The sequence below is a fragment of the Thamnophis elegans genome, chromosome 3, assembly GCF_009769535.1.
Source record: "Thamnophis elegans isolate rThaEle1 chromosome 3, rThaEle1.pri, whole genome shotgun sequence".
Classification (NCBI taxonomy): Eukaryota; Metazoa; Chordata; class Lepidosauria; order Squamata; family Colubridae; genus Thamnophis; species Thamnophis elegans.
In genome coordinates this window covers 26,230,619-26,253,672 of record NC_045543.1, presented here as the reverse complement: position 1 = coordinate 26,253,672, position 23,054 = coordinate 26,230,619, and the positions used below count along the sequence as shown (strand labels likewise).

The 23,054-nt window shown below is 37.3% G+C and overlaps 1 protein-coding gene across 4 annotated transcripts in view; it reads left to right on the top strand.

Moving 5' to 3' along the window:
- MEIS1 (Meis homeobox 1) overlaps positions 1 to 23,054 on the top strand; it is a 178,554-nt gene that overhangs the window by 39,133 nt on the left and 116,367 nt on the right. For 2 of the 4 annotated variants that reach the window (XM_032213339.1, XM_032213341.1), the window contains exon 7: positions 2,990 to 3,101. In XM_032213339.1, the coding sequence (XP_032069230.1) occupies positions 2,990 to 3,101 (112 nt within the window). Of the gene's footprint in view, positions 1 to 2,986; positions 3,102 to 23,054 lie in introns of all 4 variants that reach the window. The other 2 variants (XM_032213338.1, XM_032213340.1) reach the window with 1 other exon arrangement.

Below are 23,054 nucleotides of genomic sequence, written 5' to 3'. Positions count from 1 at the left end.
AGCAATATTGCAAATAATGCAGTGATTTCTAATATTTTACTGCTGTTGCAGAGCCCCCAAAATGGATACTTCTGAGCTATGTTACTTTGGATGCATTCTTTATGGGCAGATCACTTTCACCCAACATATTCATCTTTCTTAACTTTTTAGAGTTCCAACTATCCCCTATTTAATAAGAATCAGAAATAATTTCTGGTTTAGGTTAGTGATCCGTAGAAAAGCCCTGTTTTTTTTTAAAGAATTCTTTTGAAAACAACGCCAATTTCAACATTGCTTTTAGAAGCATCTTAGTTTTCAACAGGTCTGAAAAAGAGAAAGAACAACTCAGTCAGAGTGCAAATAGGCATAAATATTAAGCGATGCCTCTGAATACAGAAATGTAAACACAAGGGATGCACAAAATTTTGATAAACTGAGGTGGAATCCAACATTTCTTGCATGAGTGGCTGTATAATGTGGCCATGGCTGTGAGAAAAGAAGAGCCCAGCCTCTAAGACCTAACACAATAGAAATGCAATGAATCGGAATGCCTCACAGATCATAGCGGAATCAGAATTTCCAGCAAGGAAAATCTTTTCATGGTGAATTAAGTGGTGGAGGAAGAAAAATGGTGATTGAAAAAAAAGGTAGGCACAGATCAGAAACACAGGGCTCAGGGCTCACCGCTGAAGATTTAAGAACTTCAGCTAAAGCTGCAGAATAGAATGTGGAAAATTGAATTTACTAAACAATTAAGCATTGAATTAATCTATATCCCGCACAGTAGAGAAGTGGGGGAGTAAACCAAATGGCGCTGAATAAATCAGTGGAGCTCATTAAAAGATAGTGAATATTTCAGGTCTGTTGTCACATAAAGGAGGACAGGCTACCCACAACATATAGATAGCATGGCATATCATTCTTTTATTTCTGAGCCATCCTTTCCCTTGAATAGCGGTAGGCTCGTACTTCTAATCATATTAATGAACACTTCTGCTGAGGTTATGGTGGTGGTTCAATATTTTACCTTGTTATCTGTGGCTTTTCTATTAATTACAAGTCAGATCACTAGTCAACAATAGTAGTCAGGAGCAACATAAATAGCATGAGTGCACCCTGGAGATGTAACTCTGAGGATCTGATGCATCCTGGAGCTCCCATGGGTTCTTGCAACCTCCCACATGCTTTGCTAGCCTTTTCTTCAATTACAGTTAATGCAATAGTTTGCCATTTTCTCTTTCTAATTATATTTTCAAGTGGGATTTGTAGCACATAGAAAAACATCCTCCTTTTGCATGTTGAGGCACCAGGGCTTTGTGCCTGGCATTGTCTTTCCCCTGGGTGCTGTACCATTCTTTCTGCAGAGCTCTGAATAAACAAGTCCCCCTTTTAAAGCTGCAGTTGTACAAACTGGAAATTTATGCATTAACTGTTTGCATTCTGAGCATGTGTCCCAGATTTCCTCTCACAGCATTCTTATGCTGCTGTGTGCTGCAAACAATTTTGTTTGTCAGAGGGGGGGGGTGTTTCTTTTTCAGAATTTGCACATCAGAGTTTCAATTACCAGATCAATGAACAAATTTGGCTTTCACAGTTTGGGTGACAGAAGAATTAAAATACAATGTGGGGTTTTTTCCAGGCCTTGCCTTTAATTGTGAGGATGCAATTTATCCATAGCATATGTCTGTCTGTCTCTCTGTCCCTCCCTCCCTCCCTATATCTCTCTCTGTACCAAGTTTTTAAAAAATGGAAAAGGGTATTTTAATTCTTTAGAAAGACATTTTATAGTGCCTTTGACATATAAACCTGTATTTTATTAACTGACTTACAAGTTTGTGAACATTCTTCTTAAAGATGCTTGCTTTGGGGACAAATTAGACATGATGGGAGGCATTCACTTTTGGCTTTGCATTCATTGGAGCGTAGATGTTATGTTTATGTTAATAAGATATGTAAGGGAATTTAGATGGAGCTCTATTTAATTTCTTCATTACCCTTCCCTCCAAACACTTTTCCTCTCTGTTAATCTACATTCACTATCAGACTAGCCATTGACAAACCTCAAATAGCAAAGAATGCAGGACAGTGGTTTCACCTTTATCTGAGTTCTTCTGTTGTACAAATTGTGCAGATTTTGATTATTGATTTGGTGCATGGAAATCAGAAAAGGGAACTGCCTTGTCACGTGGTTCTACCATTTAAATTCTATTTGACTTAATGGTCTAAAGTTTATGTTACAATTATTTTAACATAATTAATGTTATTAAAATAGTTCTCGTGATAGAATTATAGTGGTTGACTTGTTTCTTTATTTTTCCCATCCGCTAGTTATCTGTGGACAATATCACAATATTGTTCACTTACAAATATAGATGTCCAGTGAGTCACTAGTATTTTAACAACTTAGTACTAAAAGCTAATTAAAATAAATTCTGAAGATAAAGGAAGATGAGAGGATTGATTATTTTCCTTAAGAATTTATTTCACAGAGAATTCTGAATGTCACTTTCAATGTGCTCAATGATAAGAACCAACATCTGTTTTCTGTTCAATGCTACAAAAATGTTCTACATAGAGCTGAATATATACACTCCATATAAAGGCATTGTTGCTCTAATTTACTTTTTATTCTAAAGCTTGACCATATTACCCATAACTATGCAGCAGACTTATTAAGTATGCTAAACATGATTCTTAATTATAATTTTTACATTTTCCCTTTGTTTGCTGTATGAGAATGCATTATATAGACTGTTATTTAATTTCTCCTTTCCCAACAATCTAAGGTAATTTCACTTTAAAATAGGCAATACTGTGCAAAGTATTGTATCAATACTGTACAAAGTACAGTATATCTTTAGACTGTACTTTAACATATGTTAATATGTTTTTAATTTTTATTTTGGTCATCTTCAGAAATTTATCTAAGTTGTATATTGTGTCCCCCCCCCCCCGTGTTGTGGAGGATATCACTTGTTCTTTAATAATTTGTTTGATTTCCATCCAGCAGCCTTCTTGGAATAGAGACCATGATGACACAGCATCAACACGGTCAGGAGGAACGCCAGGGCCTTCCAGTGGGGGCCACACATCACACAGTGGGGACAACAGCAGTGAACAAGGTAGGAACTTTATTCTGAATCTTGCTGTTTTGGGGGTTCCAGTCCCCTAGCACAGGAATCTGCAAACTTGTCAGCTTTAAGACTTGTGGACTTCAACTCCCAGAATTCACCAGGCAGCTAAGCTGGCTGGGGAATTCTGAGACTAGGAGTCCACAAGTCCACAAGTCTTAAAACTGACAAGTTTGAAGACCTCTGCCCTAGCACAATACTTTCACTGTTTTAGAAATAGTTTTTGTAATGAAATTTAAATATGATATAGAAACATGTAATAAGCTTTGCTTGAATTCATAGGTGTGATAGTCCTTGATAGTCTGTTCAACCTGACCTTCACGACCAGGATTGTTTTGAAATAGGGTTTTTAATTGTGCAAACCTTATTAAGGGAGGGACCACCAGTCTTGCTCTTATCTCTATTAAGGGTATAAAGATGAAATCTGTAACTCTGAGTATATTTTGATTGGTAATGCAAGAATCCCTGTATCTGGTTGCTGGATATCTCTGGAACACAGGTTTTCTTTTCAATTATATGTATAGTAAATTACAAAAGGGTCATCATACAAGATGCAGATAATGTGCAAGTATATTACATTCCCAGCATAGTTTTCTTTTAAATTATAAAACATAGTCTACCACTATGATGTAGTAATTCAGACTTGCAAAATGGAATCTTCTTTCCCTTTTCTATTTAGGCTCACCTTTCTACACCTACCCTTTGCTTTCTCCTATGCCTCTCCACCTCAACTAATGTTAAACGTTGATTAGGGAGGAAAAATATCAAACAGTATTTTGTCTATGGTTGTTCCATGGAGATCCCAGTTCAGACTGGAAAGGAGTCCACCATTTTTGTTTCTTTTTGTTGATAGTCGCGAAGTCGTGTCCAACCCATCGCGACTCCATGGACAATGTTCCTTCAGGCCTTCCTGTCCTCTACCATCCCCCGGAGTCCATTTTTGTTTCTATATCTTACTAATTGACAGAAAGGATTAAATAGAGAGAAAAGGAAGAGAGTGGAATATTAGAATTTTTAAATCAAAATGTTTAGTGCATGGAGAAATTTTAAAATTGCACAGTATATATAGCAGTTCTTGGCCCTTCCCATGTTCTGCCTATTTTATGAGAATGCGAATTACTTTGTTTCAGAGCCAAACTAATGGTTAATTGAAAGAGATGAATCTTTGTTATAAGTACTTGATGTTGTATATCCCATGCATAATTGTTTTTTTTTTTAAAAAAACACTGCTCAAACCAAAAAGTACGATACATTTTTACTTATGCAAACCCCAACTGCAATTGATTTCATCATAATTATATGCAATCTGAATTTTAAAAGAACTTTCTTCTGTTACTGAAGAAGTTTCTAAATCTACAATGCTCATACATTTTAAAATATGGTTTATGTTTTTGTTTCATTCAAATGTTGGACAGCCAGTGATTTAACTGTTTTAAAAATTGGAAAGATTTGCTACAATAGCAATGTTTTATGTTCAATAAAAATAGTTTTTAAACTGAGATAGTATTCTATTCTTTTTTGTGTGTACAAATGCAAGACTACATCTTTTCAGGTCATATATCTTTATATGGAATTTTAAGTATTTATTTTTTATTTTTTTAAAAAGATTGCTGACTTAATCACAAGTGAAGCCTAGTAAAAACTGGGCCCCAGAATGGGCAAATTGTTGAAGAGTTGAAGCAGAAACGGGTAACCCCCTGACCTCTGACTTTACTGGAAAATGATATGCAACATAAATTTAAGGGGACTTTTTAAAAGTATTTCTTCATATATGTGTTGCTGCAAAATTGGCACATTTTCCAAATTTATTCCAATTGTAACATTAAATTTCTTGTTGTATAATTTATCTTTATGAAGTGAACTCTTCTTTAAGAGAGCAGTACAAAGTCTCTGTGCTCACTTTTGCTGCTGAAAATACCTACATGATTTAATGTGTGAATAATACTGCTTTTAGTGAAGCCTTTCAAAGTATCAATACAAAAGAAAAATCCACGTGTAACTCTTTCTGCACATTTGCACACTTGTATGACACCCACTTGCTTGAATTGGTTTTATGCAGATGCCTAATGCAGCACCAGCAACTTTTTGATTATTGTTTTAGTTTTTCGTATTAGTGTTTCACATCCTACTATCATATTCAACTGAATAGGCTTGCCGTTAATAGTTGAAGTTTTTTTAATCTAATTTGGTCAAGCATATATGTGTGTGTGTTTGTGTGTGTGTGTATAATCTCATTGGAGTACCCATGAAAAGAACCGCTAGAACTAAAATGAATTGATTTTCTTTTTAGAAATCATTTTAAAATACTGATTGCATTTGTACAAATAAAATCATTTCATTTGAAGAACTTTCTTCCTTGAGTAACTTTCCTGACTGCAGCCTTATTCCATTTGCTTCTAGTAGTAGTCAATATAATAGGTGTATATGCTCCCATGTCTTTCATGGGGAAAAGAGGAAGACAACTTTTGTGGTTCCTGTTAAGGCAATGGATGCTTTGGATTTTTATATTCATCCACCCACCCACCCACCCACTCACTTACTCACTCAAAATGCTTTCCCCTGCCCCTTTATTATATTTGCATTCATATCCTCCTATTTGGCTTGGAGTGGAAGGAGAAATGTAGAAAACTACCCCTGTAGCAACAATTTCTTATGTAGACTGGGATGAGAGAAGATAATTGACAAAGGTTTTGCTGTACTCAGAATGATGTGTGGTGTGTGGAGATTGTACATTGGATAATACTGTGCACACTCATTTCTTTATTTTGTTGACTATTTCTGGTATCTCAATAAGGTAGTCAGTGATGAGGTATGTGCTACAAAGAGCAAGGTGTAATGCGCTACAGAATCAGAATCTCTGTAGAATCCTTGTTAAAGAAGTCTAGCTTTCCAAAGCAAGTCTGAATATTATCTAGTATTTTTTAAGAATATTATTTTAAAAAAGTATTTTTTAAGAATATTATTTTAAAAAATACTCTCACAGTTGGCCAAACTTAATTATGATGATGGATGCTATGGTAGAATACTGTGTAGGAAACAAAGTTTATGGAAGGGGACTTTGCTGCAAAAGATCTTACAGTGATTGGAGAGTAATCTGGATTATTCATTCTGGGTTTTTTTTGGTACTGTATGGTGGAGCAGAGCTTCATTGTTTGCCTCGTCACTATGGAGAAAGAAATATTTTCATTCATGCATAAATTACACTAGTTGGTTTTAGAGAAAAAATGTTTGGCATTTTATAATCTTGACTTTTAATAAACTGGAGATGATTGATGATGACGACGACGACGACGACGATGATGATAGAAGAGATAATATGCAATTTTAGAAATCTGGTTTGGATCCAGAAGGGGACTTTTTGGAAAAGAATGAGGTATGGCATGAAGACGGAAGGAATGGAGGAGATATATGGTTACATAAACACCCATCTTTGGATTTAACTTTTCTCCTCAAAGGCCCTTTTACATTTTTATCCAACTGGTGTTTAAAAAAATAAAACCAAAGGGAAGGAACTAGCCTTGGAAAAGATGAATCTTTTTAAATCTTCTCCTATCCTTTCAGATATTGGATTTGGATTGGATTGGATTTATTAAATTTATAGGCCGCCCAATCCCGAAGGACTCTGGGCGGCTTACAGAAAATAAATTTTAAGAGGAGGGTTAAAAACAAACAGAGGAAAGCAGATTAAAAGAAGCACATCATGCACCCAGTCTAATCGGGGCTGGACCTCGGTTGAGAGGTCAACAGCCCCAGGCCTGCCGGAATAGCCAGGTTTTGATAGCCTTTTGGAAGGCCATGAGAGTGGGTAGGGTCTGGATCTCTGGGGATAGTTCATTCCATAGGGTCGGAGCGGCTACAGAGAAGGCCTCCCCCGGGGTGCCGCCAGCCGACATTGTCTGGCTGATGGCACCTGGAGAAGGCCCACCCTGTGCGATCTTACTGGTTGTTGGGAGGTGTGCGGCATATTTGGATGACCTTGTTTTATATTCAGGAATGAACTTCACAAGCTCATAATTAAATGAACATAATCTGTGATGGCATCAGGGCTTATGTCCAGGGTAAATGCTTCACAAGGATTTCAAAACCAAAACAGCTCAGAGACTCTTTTCCTCATATAATTCCTCAAAGCCAAAACACATGGACCAATAGCCAAAACTGTTGTGAGGCCTCTACTTAAGGTTGCAACTCTTTTACATGTTGAGCATTAGGAAATCTGTCTTCACTTGAGAAGTGTTGTTTTTGAGGGATAGTCACCCCAATTACATTTTGGAGTTCAGTCCAAAGAAACCTGACACAGTCAGGGGAGTTCCTGATTCAGCTTAGTTGCTGATTTAGGTCTGCCTTTATGTAGGGGAAAATTTAGAACGAATGAGTAAGAATACTGTTTTTTTTCTTGCTTTGCTTCTTTCACCTATTTGAAGGTGTTCAAGGAGTTTCAGCTTGTTTGTTTTGCTTCTTGGTTTCAAATACAATTGAGTAAAAGTTCTCAGTGCAAATTTAATGCCCTGCCTTAAATATATAGCTTAATAAATTCCTGTGTTTAACTGGATCAAATTCTTATTTGGGCATTGAAATTATTTCCTATTTTTTATATTCTATGTATTTATATAATGTTGTAAGACACTCAGAGTTGCTTCAAAATGAGATAGGCAGCAAATAAATTTAATTAATAAGTATTCCAAAGCTTAGCCTTTCTTTGTCTAATGCCCATTCTACCCCCCCCCTCAAAATTGGGCTGCTAGCATCCATGACTCAGACCTTGCTATGCAAAATTGTTCTTTAAAGCAAAAGGAAATGAATGTTTCTTCTTAGAGAAAAAGTATCCACACTGGCAGTGTTTTCTTCGTTTTTGTAGAAGAGTTCAGGCAACCTATTGGCAAAAGACAATTCCATTTATTATTGAAGAGAATTTCAAGGCAGTTGTTTGGAGGTGACGGAGCTCGCAGACAGAGCTAGATGAATCAGGAAGGGAAGGGCACACATTATGTTCCAGATGACTGAGCAACGATTTATACATCAGCTCGCCTTTTTACATGAAGAAGAAAAGTAATAACAGCCCAGACCCAGGTATCTGAAGCAGTCAGATATCTGATGACTAATGGGATAGGTGGGAAAGAGCTCTCTGATTGGATGTCTTAATGAGCACATTTTGCACAGCGTTTGGGCGGCAGTTCCCCTTGACCTTTGCCCTTTATTGACCGAACTGACACTTCATTTTTCACATACTTCCAATTATGGCACAGCTTAAGTGTTCCCTCACTCTTTTATAGTCTGTTCCTATATGGACAACTTGAGAGTGGTTGAGATATTTTCATCTGAGCAATGCCATGGCAGTTCACTGTTTAGAATGTAATCTAAAACTGCCATCATTCTGTAATATTCCCTAAATATTTTTTTTCAGGTAACATTTTATAGTTAAGATTCAAATATATAGATAAAACGTGCATTTAAACCCTTCCTTGTTGCTCTCCTGCTCTGTAAATTCAAGAGTTTGAATGATATGTCATTTGTTCCCACACATCTGTTTCTCAAGAGAGACTCCTGTAATGTGATGCCCTAAAATGCATTTTGACTTCCTACTCTTCAAAGAAAGCTAAACATAATTGTGGCTACAGTTGTCAAGTCCTTAGAGTGCATCAAAAAAGCATTGTTATTCACGTAATTATTTAATGTGTAAATGCAAATCAAAAGTATAGGTCTTTAGAATGATGACTAAAAATAAGTTTTGTTCAGTGTGTTCATATGAGTAATATAGGAAGGACTTCCTTAAGTAGAGCTTAGTTTGTTAAGGAATATCAACTATAGCTAGGGACTATTGTAGGGAATATTCTATATAGTATAGAAGCCAAACCAAGCAGTTTTGTATTGTAAGATAGAAAAAGTATGATTTCAATGAAAAAGTTAAAACTCATGGCTGCACTTTTCTGTTATCATTTCTTCAAATTTGAACATATGTTTCCCACCAAGCTAATAAAAATAGGAGACCCTTAAACTAAAATATAAACAGTGATATATCTGTAAGCACCTGCACAAATTGATCTCTAGAGTTAAAGGTTGGATATCTCTTTCATAAAACTATTGCTTAATAGTTGGAATATTTGGAAAGATCAATAACCTGTATCCAGAGAACCTTTAGAAATAGTCATATTTATTTCAAAATGTATAATTTGTTACCTACTTTATTATGTAGCCCTGTGGCACTGTAATAGCATGCATATTTTTTACTGTAGTATGGTAATAAAAAAGACATGTAAAAGACAGACAAAGGTGCTGTCTTTTCAATAAGGTGACCTCTGTTACCAAGTAACTGCTTTACTTATGAGCTTATTAAAAACTAAAAAAAAATGAGCTTTTCATACTTCATAGGCATTGATGTGAAAATGAGCTTTCCTGTGAGTAGTTTTCTTGATCATTTCTAGAACAATTGATTAGCCAAAGAGCTGCTGTCATTAGCTGACATTGACTGATAGCAATTTGTCACAAGCTCCGAAGGTCAGCCAGAGAGGGAGCTATAGCTTGTCTTTGACTGACCTTTCCTGATGCCATTATCATGCTCCTGGCTTGACTAGATGTGACCCTCAATTGAAAAAGACAAGGCATCCATTAGGAAGGGGTGGTGGCTTTCTGATTATGAATATGTTCTAAGGACAGTTGCTTCCAACTACCTTAGCCTGGGATTTCATTTCTAAATAGAGTTCTATCTTTAAAACATATCTTTGAGTAGTGATAAAAATTCAGCTCAGCCTAAGTTGTCCAGAGATGCCCTTCTAAAGAACAAGGAGTTCTGATGTATTAATTTCTTATTTCTCCTGTTTATGAAATCCTCCAGAAGTATTGGAAGGGGGGTATTATTTTGGGAAGGAAATGATTTCATGAACTACCCATAATTTATTTTTGTACTTTAAGACACTTGGAAAAAATAAGTTTGATTGGTAACCTAATATTTCTTCCCAAATTTCATTTACATAAAAATTAATTGCTTTTCAAAATTAAGCTGTAAAAGAGGGTTATTGTCTGTGAAAGAGCAATTAAAAATTGTATTTTAACCCTATTAAAAACATTTATCTCTGTTAATGTATAATTAATCAACTGCTACATTTCTTTGTGAATTTATACCCTAGATGCTTAGATATAATGTATCTTATGCTGTATATTGTCATGTCTATTTGTTTAGAATTAAACTAAATATTCAACATTAATTATTTTAGTGTGTGTTTCCCATATCTTATTTGCCACAGGGATATCATTATTATTCACATTTAGTAATAAAATGCTTTTCTCATACTTCAGAGTGGCTTATCTTAACCTTTTCAAATCTATTTTACTAAATGCTCACTAATTTTGTTCCTCTTTGTTCAATTATTTATTTCATTTGTTTGATTTGCACTCCACCATAACTGAACCGGAATCTCAATTGCTATGGAAAGGATAGTCATAAACTAATTCGTCTCCAATAAAACTTCACCTTTCTATTATCTCACATGGCTTATCAGGATTGTTAAAGAACTTTCTGTTTCCAAGTCAGTTTTTACAAACTCTGTATGATCTAAAAAAAACATTAAATACAGGCATGGTGGTTCTCATTTAGTAATTGCCTCATATACTACAACAACTGTTCACAGTTATGATGATGTTGAAAAGTAACTTTGCATAGCAAATAAAACCCACAGTAAGAACATAAGAATGGTTGCAGTTTCACTTTACTTAGTGATTGAATTGGCACTCCCAGTTGCTAAATGAGGATTACCCATAAATAAATGTGATAGGAAAGCCTTCAGTATAAGAAAAAAAAGATCTGGATTAGATCAATCAGATGAATTACCTGTAGAAAAGAACTGATAATCAAAAGCCATAGATTATTGTGGGGAGAAAAATAGTAATTCTGACTACACATATTTGTACTCTTCAGGCTCTCTCTGTAATTCATGCATGCACGCATATGCACACACACACAGAGATACATTTAGGATATTCCTTAAGTGTAGCCTACTTTCTGAATTAGGAAGTTGAGTGAACATTTGACTTTACTGACCTTGGAGCTATTACAAATTTCTTAAGAGTCACCCACATAAAAGACTACCTAGGAAGATAAAATGGGACAGAGCTGACTGAATACATACCCTTGAGCTATTTGGAGGAATAGTGGGATGTAAATACAACAAACAGTTTTTGCTGACATCCTGTCCCTCTATCTCCTTTCCCCTTCTTTTCCTTTCCTCTCAGGTATGTAAGTATCTAAGGCAGATATGTTAAAAATGATCGTTAAATGCATTATGTTTTTTCTGATTTTTCAGGTGACTGGTTACATTTTTTAAAAAAACCAGTATGCCAATGTTGCTAACATCTCATGGGGATCAGAATAAATTTCTAGAATTGAAAACAAAGTAAATATTCCCTCCTCACAACATTGTAAACAGCAGGAAAAAAAACTTTTCATTTATTTATGCATAAATCTCCCAGAACTTAATAGGACATTCAAATAACTAATTGGAGTAAGTTGCAATAACCTTCGATTTATCTATGTAGCCACCATTGACTATGCTATTGTGATCAACATTTAGTTTTAAAAAGTGATGCATATTAATTGGAAACAATATTGATTCTTCAGATATTGACTGAATTGTCATTGACAAGTTCAGTTATTGAAGTTTGACTCATACAAAAGGCCAACAAGCATGGCCTGTGCTCAAGGAACATGGAAATTATACCCCAGTAACATTGCTAAGTGAATGGAAGATTGGGTTTGGACTGGAAACATCAATTTCTCATTTTTTTTAATGATTGCTGAAGTAATGGTAAAATTTGATCTTTGTTCTTTATTGGAGAGCAGAAGATGATTTTCAGCCCTCATGAGTTTTCTTATATTCTTCTGTCTTTGTACTATATTTTTATTTTTCCATCAATCTGTATTTATAACACTGTGTGAAGTTATGGCTCTTGGTTCTGCTGCTCAGTCCATGGACCTATGGTAATCAGAATTCAGAAAGTGCTCTATGTAAGATAGTAAGGTGTCTCATTTGACAGCCATTCTATTCATTTAATTCAGAGTATAATTCAGAATATAGAAACCTGCCCTCATTGCCAAATATTTATCAAATAAGCCAAACAGAATAAGCCTTGCTGAATCCATCCCAGCATCAATACTAACCACTCTGGATGCCCTCCCTGGTCATTTTGCAGTTGATTGAATTTTCAGTCCCATTACAGCCAGTGGAATCAGGATCTGCTGTTCTTCTTCCAGCAAAATCTAATAAAGAGATGTTGCTCTGAGTTTTGCTATGCAGACATCCTGGTAAAGACAAAATAACATATTTACTCTTTTATACTTTGGTATGAGGAGATGTTACCATGAATACTCTTGGGAACAATTAGCCATTTCATTTTATCTAGTGAACTTTCAGTAGGAAACCTCCTTCCACAAAGATTTTAGTCTTTCCCACAGAACACTCATGATGAATATTAATTGTTGGAGTCTTGTCTCTGACACAGAGATCAGAAAACCGTTGGCTTTCAAAGATAAAGATATGAGTATTTCATGTTGATGCTACTCTTAATCCCCTTGAAACTGAGTATTTTTTCTTAGGAATCTCCTAACTTTAAGAGCTCATTACACAATTATCTTCTCCATTTCTCTTTCAGAAAGCCTTGGTATCTCAGTCCAGATTTTATCCTCTTTCTTTTGCAAGTTGGCATAAAATGATCAGTTCCACATTCTTATATCCACTTGAAGCTATTTTGTTATCCAAATTGTGAAGTCCATTCTCCAAACACTGTTCTTTTGGAACTATCAAAGGATACTTGGAAAAAAGGCATCTCCATGCTCTTTATGTTTAAAGTGTATTGAGAATGTGTGTTGAGTTCAAGAGGAGGATTACAGAATTAAATGGCTTTTGGCATCTTAGAATAGGTTTTTCCCAAACAACAGCCAGCATCTGTACATAGAAACTGTAAGAAACATGGAGCTAAATGTTGGCTACCTTCCTCCCTCTGCATTTTAAAGAATGAAGCATATTTTGCTATTTATCAGCAAATCATTAAGGGGAAAAAACCATCTCCCTTGTTTACATACATGTGACAAGATTTTTTTAAAAAGATAACTTCATACACTTAAGAAAAAGAGTGCAAGACTGCATAGAAAAGCAGTGGCTGCCATAGGAAATATGCCTGATTATGATCAACAGACTTGCCCCAGGATAACTGTTGAGCACAAAGGCAGACAATACTTTAGAGTCTAAAAATGGAAGAATACTGAAGATAGAATCAGGATGGTGCTGTATTGACAGTCATTTCAACTGAATCAGCCTTTGTCCTAAGGCTTCCCTCACCCAGTAAGTCATTATTTGCCAAATTTAGATACAGTCTAGGTCTCTCTACATTACAAGAACCTCTTCTTTTCTGTAAAATAATGCCTCAATTAAAAGAAAAAATAATAATCTAGGTGTTAGCTATTGCTCGTGTCTTTTATTTACTTACTCCCTTGTCATTTTCCATTTTACTTTTTTGTATGGGAAGGATAACTTGAGAGTGATCTCAATCTTTCTGATAGGATATGTGGCTGGATTTTACCTTTACTGTCTTCTGTCTTCCTTCTCTATTGTCTTATTTTGCTATACTCTGAAACAAGCTCAAAAAGATGTAGTAGAACAAGTGTTTCTTTAGTCCACAATCAGAGGTTTTAGCCCAGTATTTCCTAGTACAGAAAAGGATGGCGTTATTCATTAATTCTGAATCTGAGGGATTACCTTGCCACTGTGTCAAATGTTTTCAAAAACTGTATACCTCCTTGGTGAGAGTTAAGAGAAACAAGTACTGGAAGCCTGACTTCTTTATGGCAATCTTTCACTTACAATCAAGGGCTATGTCTTCTTCATTAGCAGTGAGATGGGAATACATGTTGTTATCATGGCAAATTGATGAGATAAGATTATTTATTTTGAATTATTCACTTTTTTCAAAAAGAGTTTGAAAAGTTCTTTTGGAATTACACAGCCTTGGTGTCATTTAATAATTCTAAAGCAGTGTTCAATATAATATTGGTGAAACTTAATTTCCAAGTCTCATACTGTGACTCTGGAATAGTTGCCCATGGCCCCTACATCACTTGATAGTAACCTGACAAATTCCCTGCTGGTACCAAGGCTCATGAGTGTAGCTTCATGGTAGGCAAATCTTCCACCTATGGGTAACTAGACATCTGTGTTCTTTAAGAGTATGTTCTATGCTCACTCCCTAGAAAATAATGCCTTTATTTACCACTATGTTTCTCTCCCATTTCATTGCTCATAAAAGTGATTGACATTTTTCTACCAGTCAGAACCCTTTCATCCTAATCACACTGTGGTGGGTAAAGCACCCTTAGTTTCTTACATCTTCTGCCCAGTGATGGGTTACACATTTCATTACCACGGGTTCGGCGGGCATGTGTGCGCCTTCCACACATGCACCTGGCATTCCGCATATGTGCTTTGCTCACACGTGCACCTTCCGCATATGCACCTAGCCTCAAAAACATGCCTAAATAGGACAGCATTGAGCCGGGGCAGGTGGATAGGCCCACCTGCAATTTCCGCTACCGGTTTGGCTGAACCGGTCCAAACTGGCTGAATACCACCTCTGCTTCTGCCTATGTCCCAGAAAATGCATGATATCTTTCCTTTGAGGAAGATTCTCATGCATCTTCAGCATGAATCAAGCAAACATCATTGTTACACATCTGATGTGATGTTTCATCCCTTCTTGCAGTTTCAGAGGAGAGAAAATAAGTCTTATTCTCATTGCTTTTACACCAAGGAATGGATACCATGTTCCAATGTTCTGAAGTAGGCATAGGCAGTTTATTCATTACAGTTGTTTTTTTTTTAAATGCATTGCTTAGCTCTGAAATCAGAAAACCTAGGCTCTTCTTTACGACTCTGCCTAGTAGTGTTTATAAAGCCAAAGTAAACTATTCATCATAGTTTCCCCCACACCTGTAGAAAGCATTTTGTATGCAAAACTTGAACATACTTTGGTTGCACATCTAGTGCTTTGTTCTTTCAGTTCTGGTTTTGAAACCATTTTAATTCCTTATGCAGTTTGGTTGCTCACTTTTAAATCTGTCTTCTTGATGGTAGTCCTGTCTAGCTTAAATTTCTTTGAATGACTTATCCTATGTCCTTGTCCTTCTCTATAAGTAGCTCAATGTGGCAAACATAAATAACATTCTGGCCTAAAATCTCCTAACTGGCTTCCATGCCTAAGGCGGCACAAGAACTCATAGTCTCCTAGTTTCTAGTCTGCTGTCTCAACCAATAAACTGAACTGGCTCATGCACAGAAGCAATGAAGAAGAAAGACCATTCTGCTTATTTGTAATTGATTCTTTCAGTTATAATCTGTGTATTCACACAAACCATTCATTTTTCATTCTACAAAATCTGAATTCTTATACTAGATATCCATGTTTTCCTGTGCTGCTACAGGAGAAAATCAGGATCATGCTGAGAAGATGCCTATGAGCGGCCAGCTTCTGTCCTAAAGCTTTCTACAACTCTAGAAAAAATTGTCCTTAGTTTTGTGAAGGTGCACTAGCTACAGTGCCACTTAAAGAACTAGTTACTGGTAAAATGTACATTTATCTCTCAGTTTAGTTCATGTAGGAAATAATTTAGGGAAAAGAAAAATAAACTATATATGCTTTGTTACAACCCCTTGGTAGAATGTAAATGTAATATCACTATAGCAGTGCATAATAAACAATATATCTAGTAATTTGGGTGGAAAAGTAATACATAGCTGTAATACTCTGCTTCTTTACTGTAGTCAAAAAAGTTTGATTTGCTTCTGAATATTCAGTTTTATGTCAAACTCTAGGATTTCACTACATGGCTATACGTAGAAATTAATTAATGATGTCAATTACAGTTTGGTATGTTGGTCAGGCAACTGAGAGCAGATTTTAGTTACTGCTTCCTACTCTTGGGATCAGAGGAGTGAGACTGGTCTGATTCTATTCTTTTAGATTTGAGAGGGGAGTTCTGCCATAAATTAATGTGCTCCAGTCATAGGGGTTGTAATAGAATTGTTTGATTGCTTGGCAGCACTTCTCTTTCTCTTTCTCTGTGATAACTTTTGGATCACCTGCTTTGCTGAGAGCATTTGACAATCTTCATATTTATTGTCCAATGGAATGTTGGTAACAATCGCAGCTAAGATAAACAGAATGCAAGTACTTGTTGACCTTGGCTTTTTTTCCCACATAACATTACAGCTGATGACTGGATTGCTCTTGTACTGATAAAGGTTATAAATGATAGTTTTAAGGGGAAACAAAATTATTCCCAGCAGAAAATACCACATTGCTGTGGGAAGCAGCAGCTGGTTGGTGTCCTATAATTTACATAGTTCACCTTCATTTAGGCTGTGGGGAAAAAAGAGAAGAATTTCCTTTTTTATGACATTCATATCTTTTGCAAACATGGATTCCCGTCCCTCTTCACAGAGTTTCTGAGCAAATTATTTACCATCCAAAAATAAAATCAGGAAGAGGCCTGTCCTGTTTTATGGTATTACATATATCGTAAATAAAACATTGCCCTGTCTTCCTCTTTTTTAAGTATGGCAGGTGTCCAGATAAATGTTTACTTTTATCCTGGGATTTATAAAGAAATACAATATGTTCAAAACTGAAGAGTCCGTAAAAGGTGTACATGTGTGTAATTAAGATATTGGAGTAATAAAACTAGTAATTGGACTGCATTTAAGGCTTGCCTAAGTGCACACACTACTACCAAATCCAAGCAAGAGAGCATTAGAAGAATTTGTCATTTTTCAGTGGGAAACTAGGTCAGGGTCTAGTGAGATCTGACCTTTTTCTTATGAGATGATTGGCTAAGGTTAACTTAGAGAAGGTAAAGAGTACACAGAGGCAGAGAGTTCTGTGAATCCTAGAATCCTATTGCATAAGAGTATCATTCAGATCCCATCCTTAATTTTTTCAGGGTAAATCTTGTGGAATCTTAACCTGGGAAGTTTTTCATTTAAAAAACCTAAATCACATTAAGGATAATACCTCACATGTTGATATAGAGGAATGTTACTAATAAAGGAGAATATTTGTAGCTCAAGGTTGAAATGGGGCAGGGGGTTCCTTGGTGCTTTCTGAGCTTGGTTGTTTTCTTGAGGACATTTCATTACCCAGGCTAAGTAATATTATCAGCACTGCTAATGTTTGGGTTTGGATTATGAAACATCTGCAAGAAAACAATCAAACTCAGAGACCACACGGACCCTTCAGAGAAGTGCTATAACAAAAATATATCTCTGTGAAGAAATGTCCAAGTAAAGTATATTTCTTTGTACATGTAAAGGCTAGAAGATGCCAATTCTATGCTGAAATGTAATATAGAAGAAGTAATTACAAAATGTAAGGGGATTATTTCATAAATATATAACCATCAATATTCATTGTATGTCTATATTTCCCCTGACCCTCCACCTTTTTTATTTAATAAAACCTGGCATATTTATAAAAAATAGGGTTTTTGTTCTAACTTTACCCAATGTAGCTTTATTTAAGACTGCATTATACATTTTATCAGTTCAGTTTCTAGAACAAACGTGTTAAACACGTGGCCCGCGGGCTGGATCTGGCCTACCAGAGTTGTCCTGCAGGGCCATCCCAGTGATGGTGAGGAACTGGCCCATGCTGTCCTGGCCCTGGCCCATCCTGGCCACACCCACCCTGTCGGCCGCGATGACTGGGCCATGCCCACCCTAGCCCTCCAGGGCAAAGAAAATCCTGATACTGCCCACAATGGGCGTGACATCCCTGTTCTATAATAGAGCCAGATTGCAGAGTAACATTAAAAAAATGATTCAAAAGTTATAGTTACATTCCTGTTTTAAATTCCCATCATGAGTCATGCCCTCATGGGTTGATTTTCCCATAGCATTTTTATCTACTTCTGGTTTAGCATAAATCAGATGTTCTAACAATTTAATTTAGAGATAGATGAACACTTTTATTCTTGCTTTCGTAAAACCATTGGAAACTGGCAAGAATTCCTTTTTTTAAATGTATCTTTAGAATTTAGAATAACAGAGTTGGAAGGGACCTTAGAAATTTTCTAGTCCAACCCCCTGCTTAAGCAGGAAACCCTACGCCACTTCAGACAAATGGTTATCTAATATCTTCTTTAAAACTTCCAGGGTTGGAACATTTACAACTTCTGGAAGCAAGTTGTTCCACTGATTAATTGTTCTAACTGTCATGAAATTTCTCGTTAGTTCTAAGTTGCTTCTCTCCTTGATTAGTTTCTACCCATTGCTTCTTATCCTGCCCTCAGGTGCCTTGGAGAATAGTTTGACTCCTTCTTCTATGAGGAAACCCCTGAGATATTGGAACACAGCTATCATGTTACCCCAAGTCCTTGTTTTCATAAGACTAGACATATCCAATTCCAGCAAACATTCTTTATATGTTTTATCCTCAAGTCCCCTAATTGTCTTTGTTGCTCTTCTCTGCACTCTTTCTAGAGAGTCAACCAGGGGTGGGTTCCAGCAGGCACTACTGCTGGTTCACTTGTGTGTGTGCTGGGTGCGCATGTTTGATGCACACTGCACATGCTTGATGCATGCTGTGTGCACATGCACAGTGCAATTAAAATTATTCTGCACATGTGCAGAACTAAAAAACAAGATGGTGACGCCTATGGCGCCATCTGGAGAACCAGTTCGGGGGCATGGCAGGCCTGGGTCACTGCCAGTTCCAGTGACCCAGGCCGCCAAATCACTACAGGTTCGGCTGAACCGGTCCAAACTGGTGGGAACCCACCACTGGTCTCAACATCTTTTTTACATCGTGGCGACCAAAATTGCAGTATTCCAAGTGCGGCCTTACAAGGCATTATATAGTGCTCACGTGATCTTGATTCTATCCCTCTGTTTATGCAGCCTAGAACTGTGTCTCATCTAGTTCACAGATAGATCCCAATCAATCAATCGTCTGCTCATTTTGATTTTAGCATGCTTCTGGCATGTATGTTGTTCTGAAAACAGAAAATAAGGATAATTCAAACCTGTACTTCATGTAGCAATGTATTTTATGCTTGAACTGTATTTTGTTAAAAGTGACTGTCCTATAAGAAGTTAAGTGTAGCGCTGACCTTGGCTGATCCTTAAAAGTTAAGCATGGTCAAAGGTGCTTAGCACTTGGATGAAAAACCTCCAGAGAATCTCAGAGCTATAGTGTAGATTGGGAAGTTGGAGGGAAAAAAATCTCAGAAGGAAAGGTGATGACAAACTATTTTCGTATTGCTGCCAAGAAAACTACATGGATGTCTCCATGTAATCACTAGTACTTGTGTTGGCCTCAAGGGAGTTTACCTCTTTACTGCAACCCTACAATAACTTCTATTTTACTTTTCTATAGCAATTGGGCGTAAAATGAGACATGGGCTTTTTGTTGACTGATGGTCAACTGCCAAGTTTGATCCCTTTTTCATGGAGTCTGTGAGATTAAGATGATGTTTAGCTATCACTTTTGGTACAGGGCATTGATTAAGGTCCTAATGTCCTGGGAAGGCATTTATCATTTTGGGTGCCTGTATTGTCCTTTATCTTCATCCAATGTTTTTGTGTACAGTTATTTCTTGTAGCAGGGAGCCGAGGTGGTGCAGTGGTTAGGGTGCAGTACTGAAGGCCACTTCAGCTGACTGTTATCTGCAGTTCAGCGGTTCTAATCTCACCGGCTCAAGGTTGACTCAGCCTTCCATCCTTCCAAGGTGGGTGAAATGAGGACCCAGACTGTGGGGGCGATATGCTGACTCTGTAAACCGCTTAGAGAGGGCTGAAAGCCCAATGAAGCAGTATATAAGTCTAAGTCTAACTGCTATTTCTATTTGGTTTATATTTACATTTCTAGCATCAGAGATGATATATTTCTTCCCTTCAGATTTTATCACATATTTATTTGCTTAGACTTACTTGTGCCCTTAATTTCACTGTTATGGTAACCCTTCCCTTCCAAATACTACATCTCTCTTATAAAATTACTTCCATTAAGATGTAGTCTGACTTTAAAATAAAGTCTATTATCATCAGTTGTATTGAAGCCAAATTGTATGTGTATCTGTTGAATGATACAAAATATCAGTTTTTGTGTGTGTCTGCGTATGGGAAAATTACTGGGAGACATTTTTTTCCCTAGAGGGTCGTATGGATAATTTCAACAGCACTAGATTATTTTTTCCAATCTTCCTTCATTATACTGTTTCTAATATTGTGCGTTGTAGGGACATGGTGGCTCATTGGCTAAGACGCTGAGCTTGTAAATCAGAAACGTTGGCAGTTCAGCGGTCGAATCCCTAGCGCCACATAATGGAGTGGGCTCCCGTTACTTGTCCCAACTTCTGCCAACCTACCAGTTCGAAAGCTTGTAAAAAGGCAAGTAGAAAAATAGAGACCATCTTTGGTGGGAAGGTAACAGTGTTCCGTGCACCTTCAGTGTCTAGTCATGTGGGCCACATGACCACGGAGAGGTCTTCAGACAGTGTTGGCTCTTCGGCTTTGAAATGGAGATTAGCACCGCCCCCTAGAGTCGGGAAGGACTAGTACATATGTGCGTGGGGAACCTTTACGTTTATGTTGTGTTTTTATTTATTTTATTTATTATTATTACTATTTTTTTCCTTATTTGGGAGTCGTTGTATTCATTATTAAAGGCTGCATACCCATTGTGGTATACCTTCACCCACTCTGGTATATATGTATATGTAGATATGTATATGTAGATATATTCTGTGTGTATGAGTATATGTATAATGCATGTCTCTGTGTGTGTATTCATTCATTCATTCATTTATATAGATAGATAGATTCATTCATTCATTTATAGATAGATAAATAGATGGATGGATGGATAGATAGATATTCATTCAATTGTTTACAGATATAAAAGTATTCCTGAAGAAATTATTTCTAGCACTATAGTTTTTGTTAATTCAAAAGCTAATAAAAATACAAAGTATTAGAGGATGTGGTTAGTTGATAGTTGTTCAGATCAGATTCAGAGTAAGTAAGAAAAAATGATAGTCACTCATGTATAACTTCCTAGACCAGCGTTGGCAAACCTTTTCAGCACCGAAATAGGAGCGTGTCCCCGTGGGGAGCACCAGAAACCCGAAGAGCAGCTCCCTGTCATGCATGTGCATGCTGGAAAGCTGGTCTTCCAGTTTCCGGCGTGTGCATGCACACTAGTCACCTGGTTTTGCGGTTTCTGGTGTGCATGTGCATATGAAGACCAGCTGGCTGGCATGTGCGTGCCAGAAACTGGAAGCTCAGCTTTGCACTACATGCATGCGTGCCAAGGAGCTGCTCTTCTGGTTTCCGGTGCTCCTGTGTGCGCGAATAGCAATAGCAATAGCAATAGCAATAGCAGTAGACTTATATACCGCTTCATTGGGCTTTCAGCCCTCTCTAAGCGGTTTACAGAGTCAGCATATTGCCCCCAACAATCCAGGTTCTCATTTTACCCACCTCGGAAGGATGGAAGGCTGAGTCAACCTTGAGCCGGTGAGATTTGGACAGCCGAACTGCAGAACTGTAGTCAGCTGAAGCAGCCTGCAGTGCTGCATTTAACCACTGTGCCACCTCGGCGAAGACCAGCTGGCCGGTGCACATGCCAGAAACTGGAAGCTCAGCTTCCCAGCGGGCGCATGCATACCAGGGAGCTGCTCTTCCAGTTTTCGGTGCTCCCGTTTGCACAAAAAACAGCTGGAGGGCATGCATGCGCTCCAGGGAGCTGCTCTTCCTGTGCAGACCAGTTGGAGGGCATGTATGTGTGCGCTGGAACCCGGAAGAGCAACGGGTGACAGCTGGTGTGCCCGGAGAGATGACTCTGTGTGCCACTTCAGGCTGCCTGCCATACATTCACCATCACGGTCCTAGGCCATATGGTCAAACTGAAAGTGGCTTGGATGGTGTTGTATTCCTTACATTCCATTTTATTAGGTCATGGTTTATGCATATTTTAAAAGTGGGCTGAATCTTAATTATGTGTTTATTTCATTCTGCAATTTTTTTTTAAAAAAAACCCTAAGTTAATATTAACTTTTTGAACTGAATTGGACTTAATTGTTAGGGGTTTTGTGGCACATTATGAGGTTTCCTCTACCTGGCAAGGCAAAATGCAAAAAGTCTTCAAGGAGAGAGAAAAAAAAGCACCGCAAAGTAGGTTTGTGGTAGAAAAGTGAAGATGCCATTATGAAACAATTCCAGTTATTCCTGTTTCAGATATAGACTATTTATAGAAGAATCAAGATTCAAATTTTTTATATATGTCCCTCCATTTCAAGCAGAGCAGTAGGATAGTTATGCTACACTCTTGAATGGGAGGCAGTTTCTCTCACACATTCTCTCTCTTCCTCCTTCTCTCCCTCCTCTCTTTCCCTCTCCCTCTCCCCCTCTCCCTCTCCCTTCCCTTTCTATCTCCCAACCCCCTCTCTCTCTGCCCCATCTCCCTCCCCCCTCTCTTTCACACACATGCCTAGGATAGGGTTTTCTTTTGTGCGTGGATGGGGCTACACTATCCAGAAATTATACTAAGCTGTGTCTTCTCTGGCAATGCAAAAGCAATTAAGAAATTAAACCTTGTTCATAATTTTCTAGTGCAGTGTTACGTATTTAGACTTCCACCTTACATGTTAAAAAGTGATTTCTGCAGGAAAAATTTTTTGCTGCACATGGAGGATCCCTTCTTAAACTTTCTAAATTGCAAGGACGACCTCCATAAATTGAAACAGTTTCCACTTCAAGAGAGCTTTTATCTTCTCCGGCCTTTTAGCTCTGTCCTATTTTTATTGCTATGTTTTGTTTATAGTGGTTCTATCTATGTGATGTTCTTTGATTTTGTGCTTGGTCTTTGGTACTTTATTGATCACTGAATTTATTTGATTCGTTTTAAATC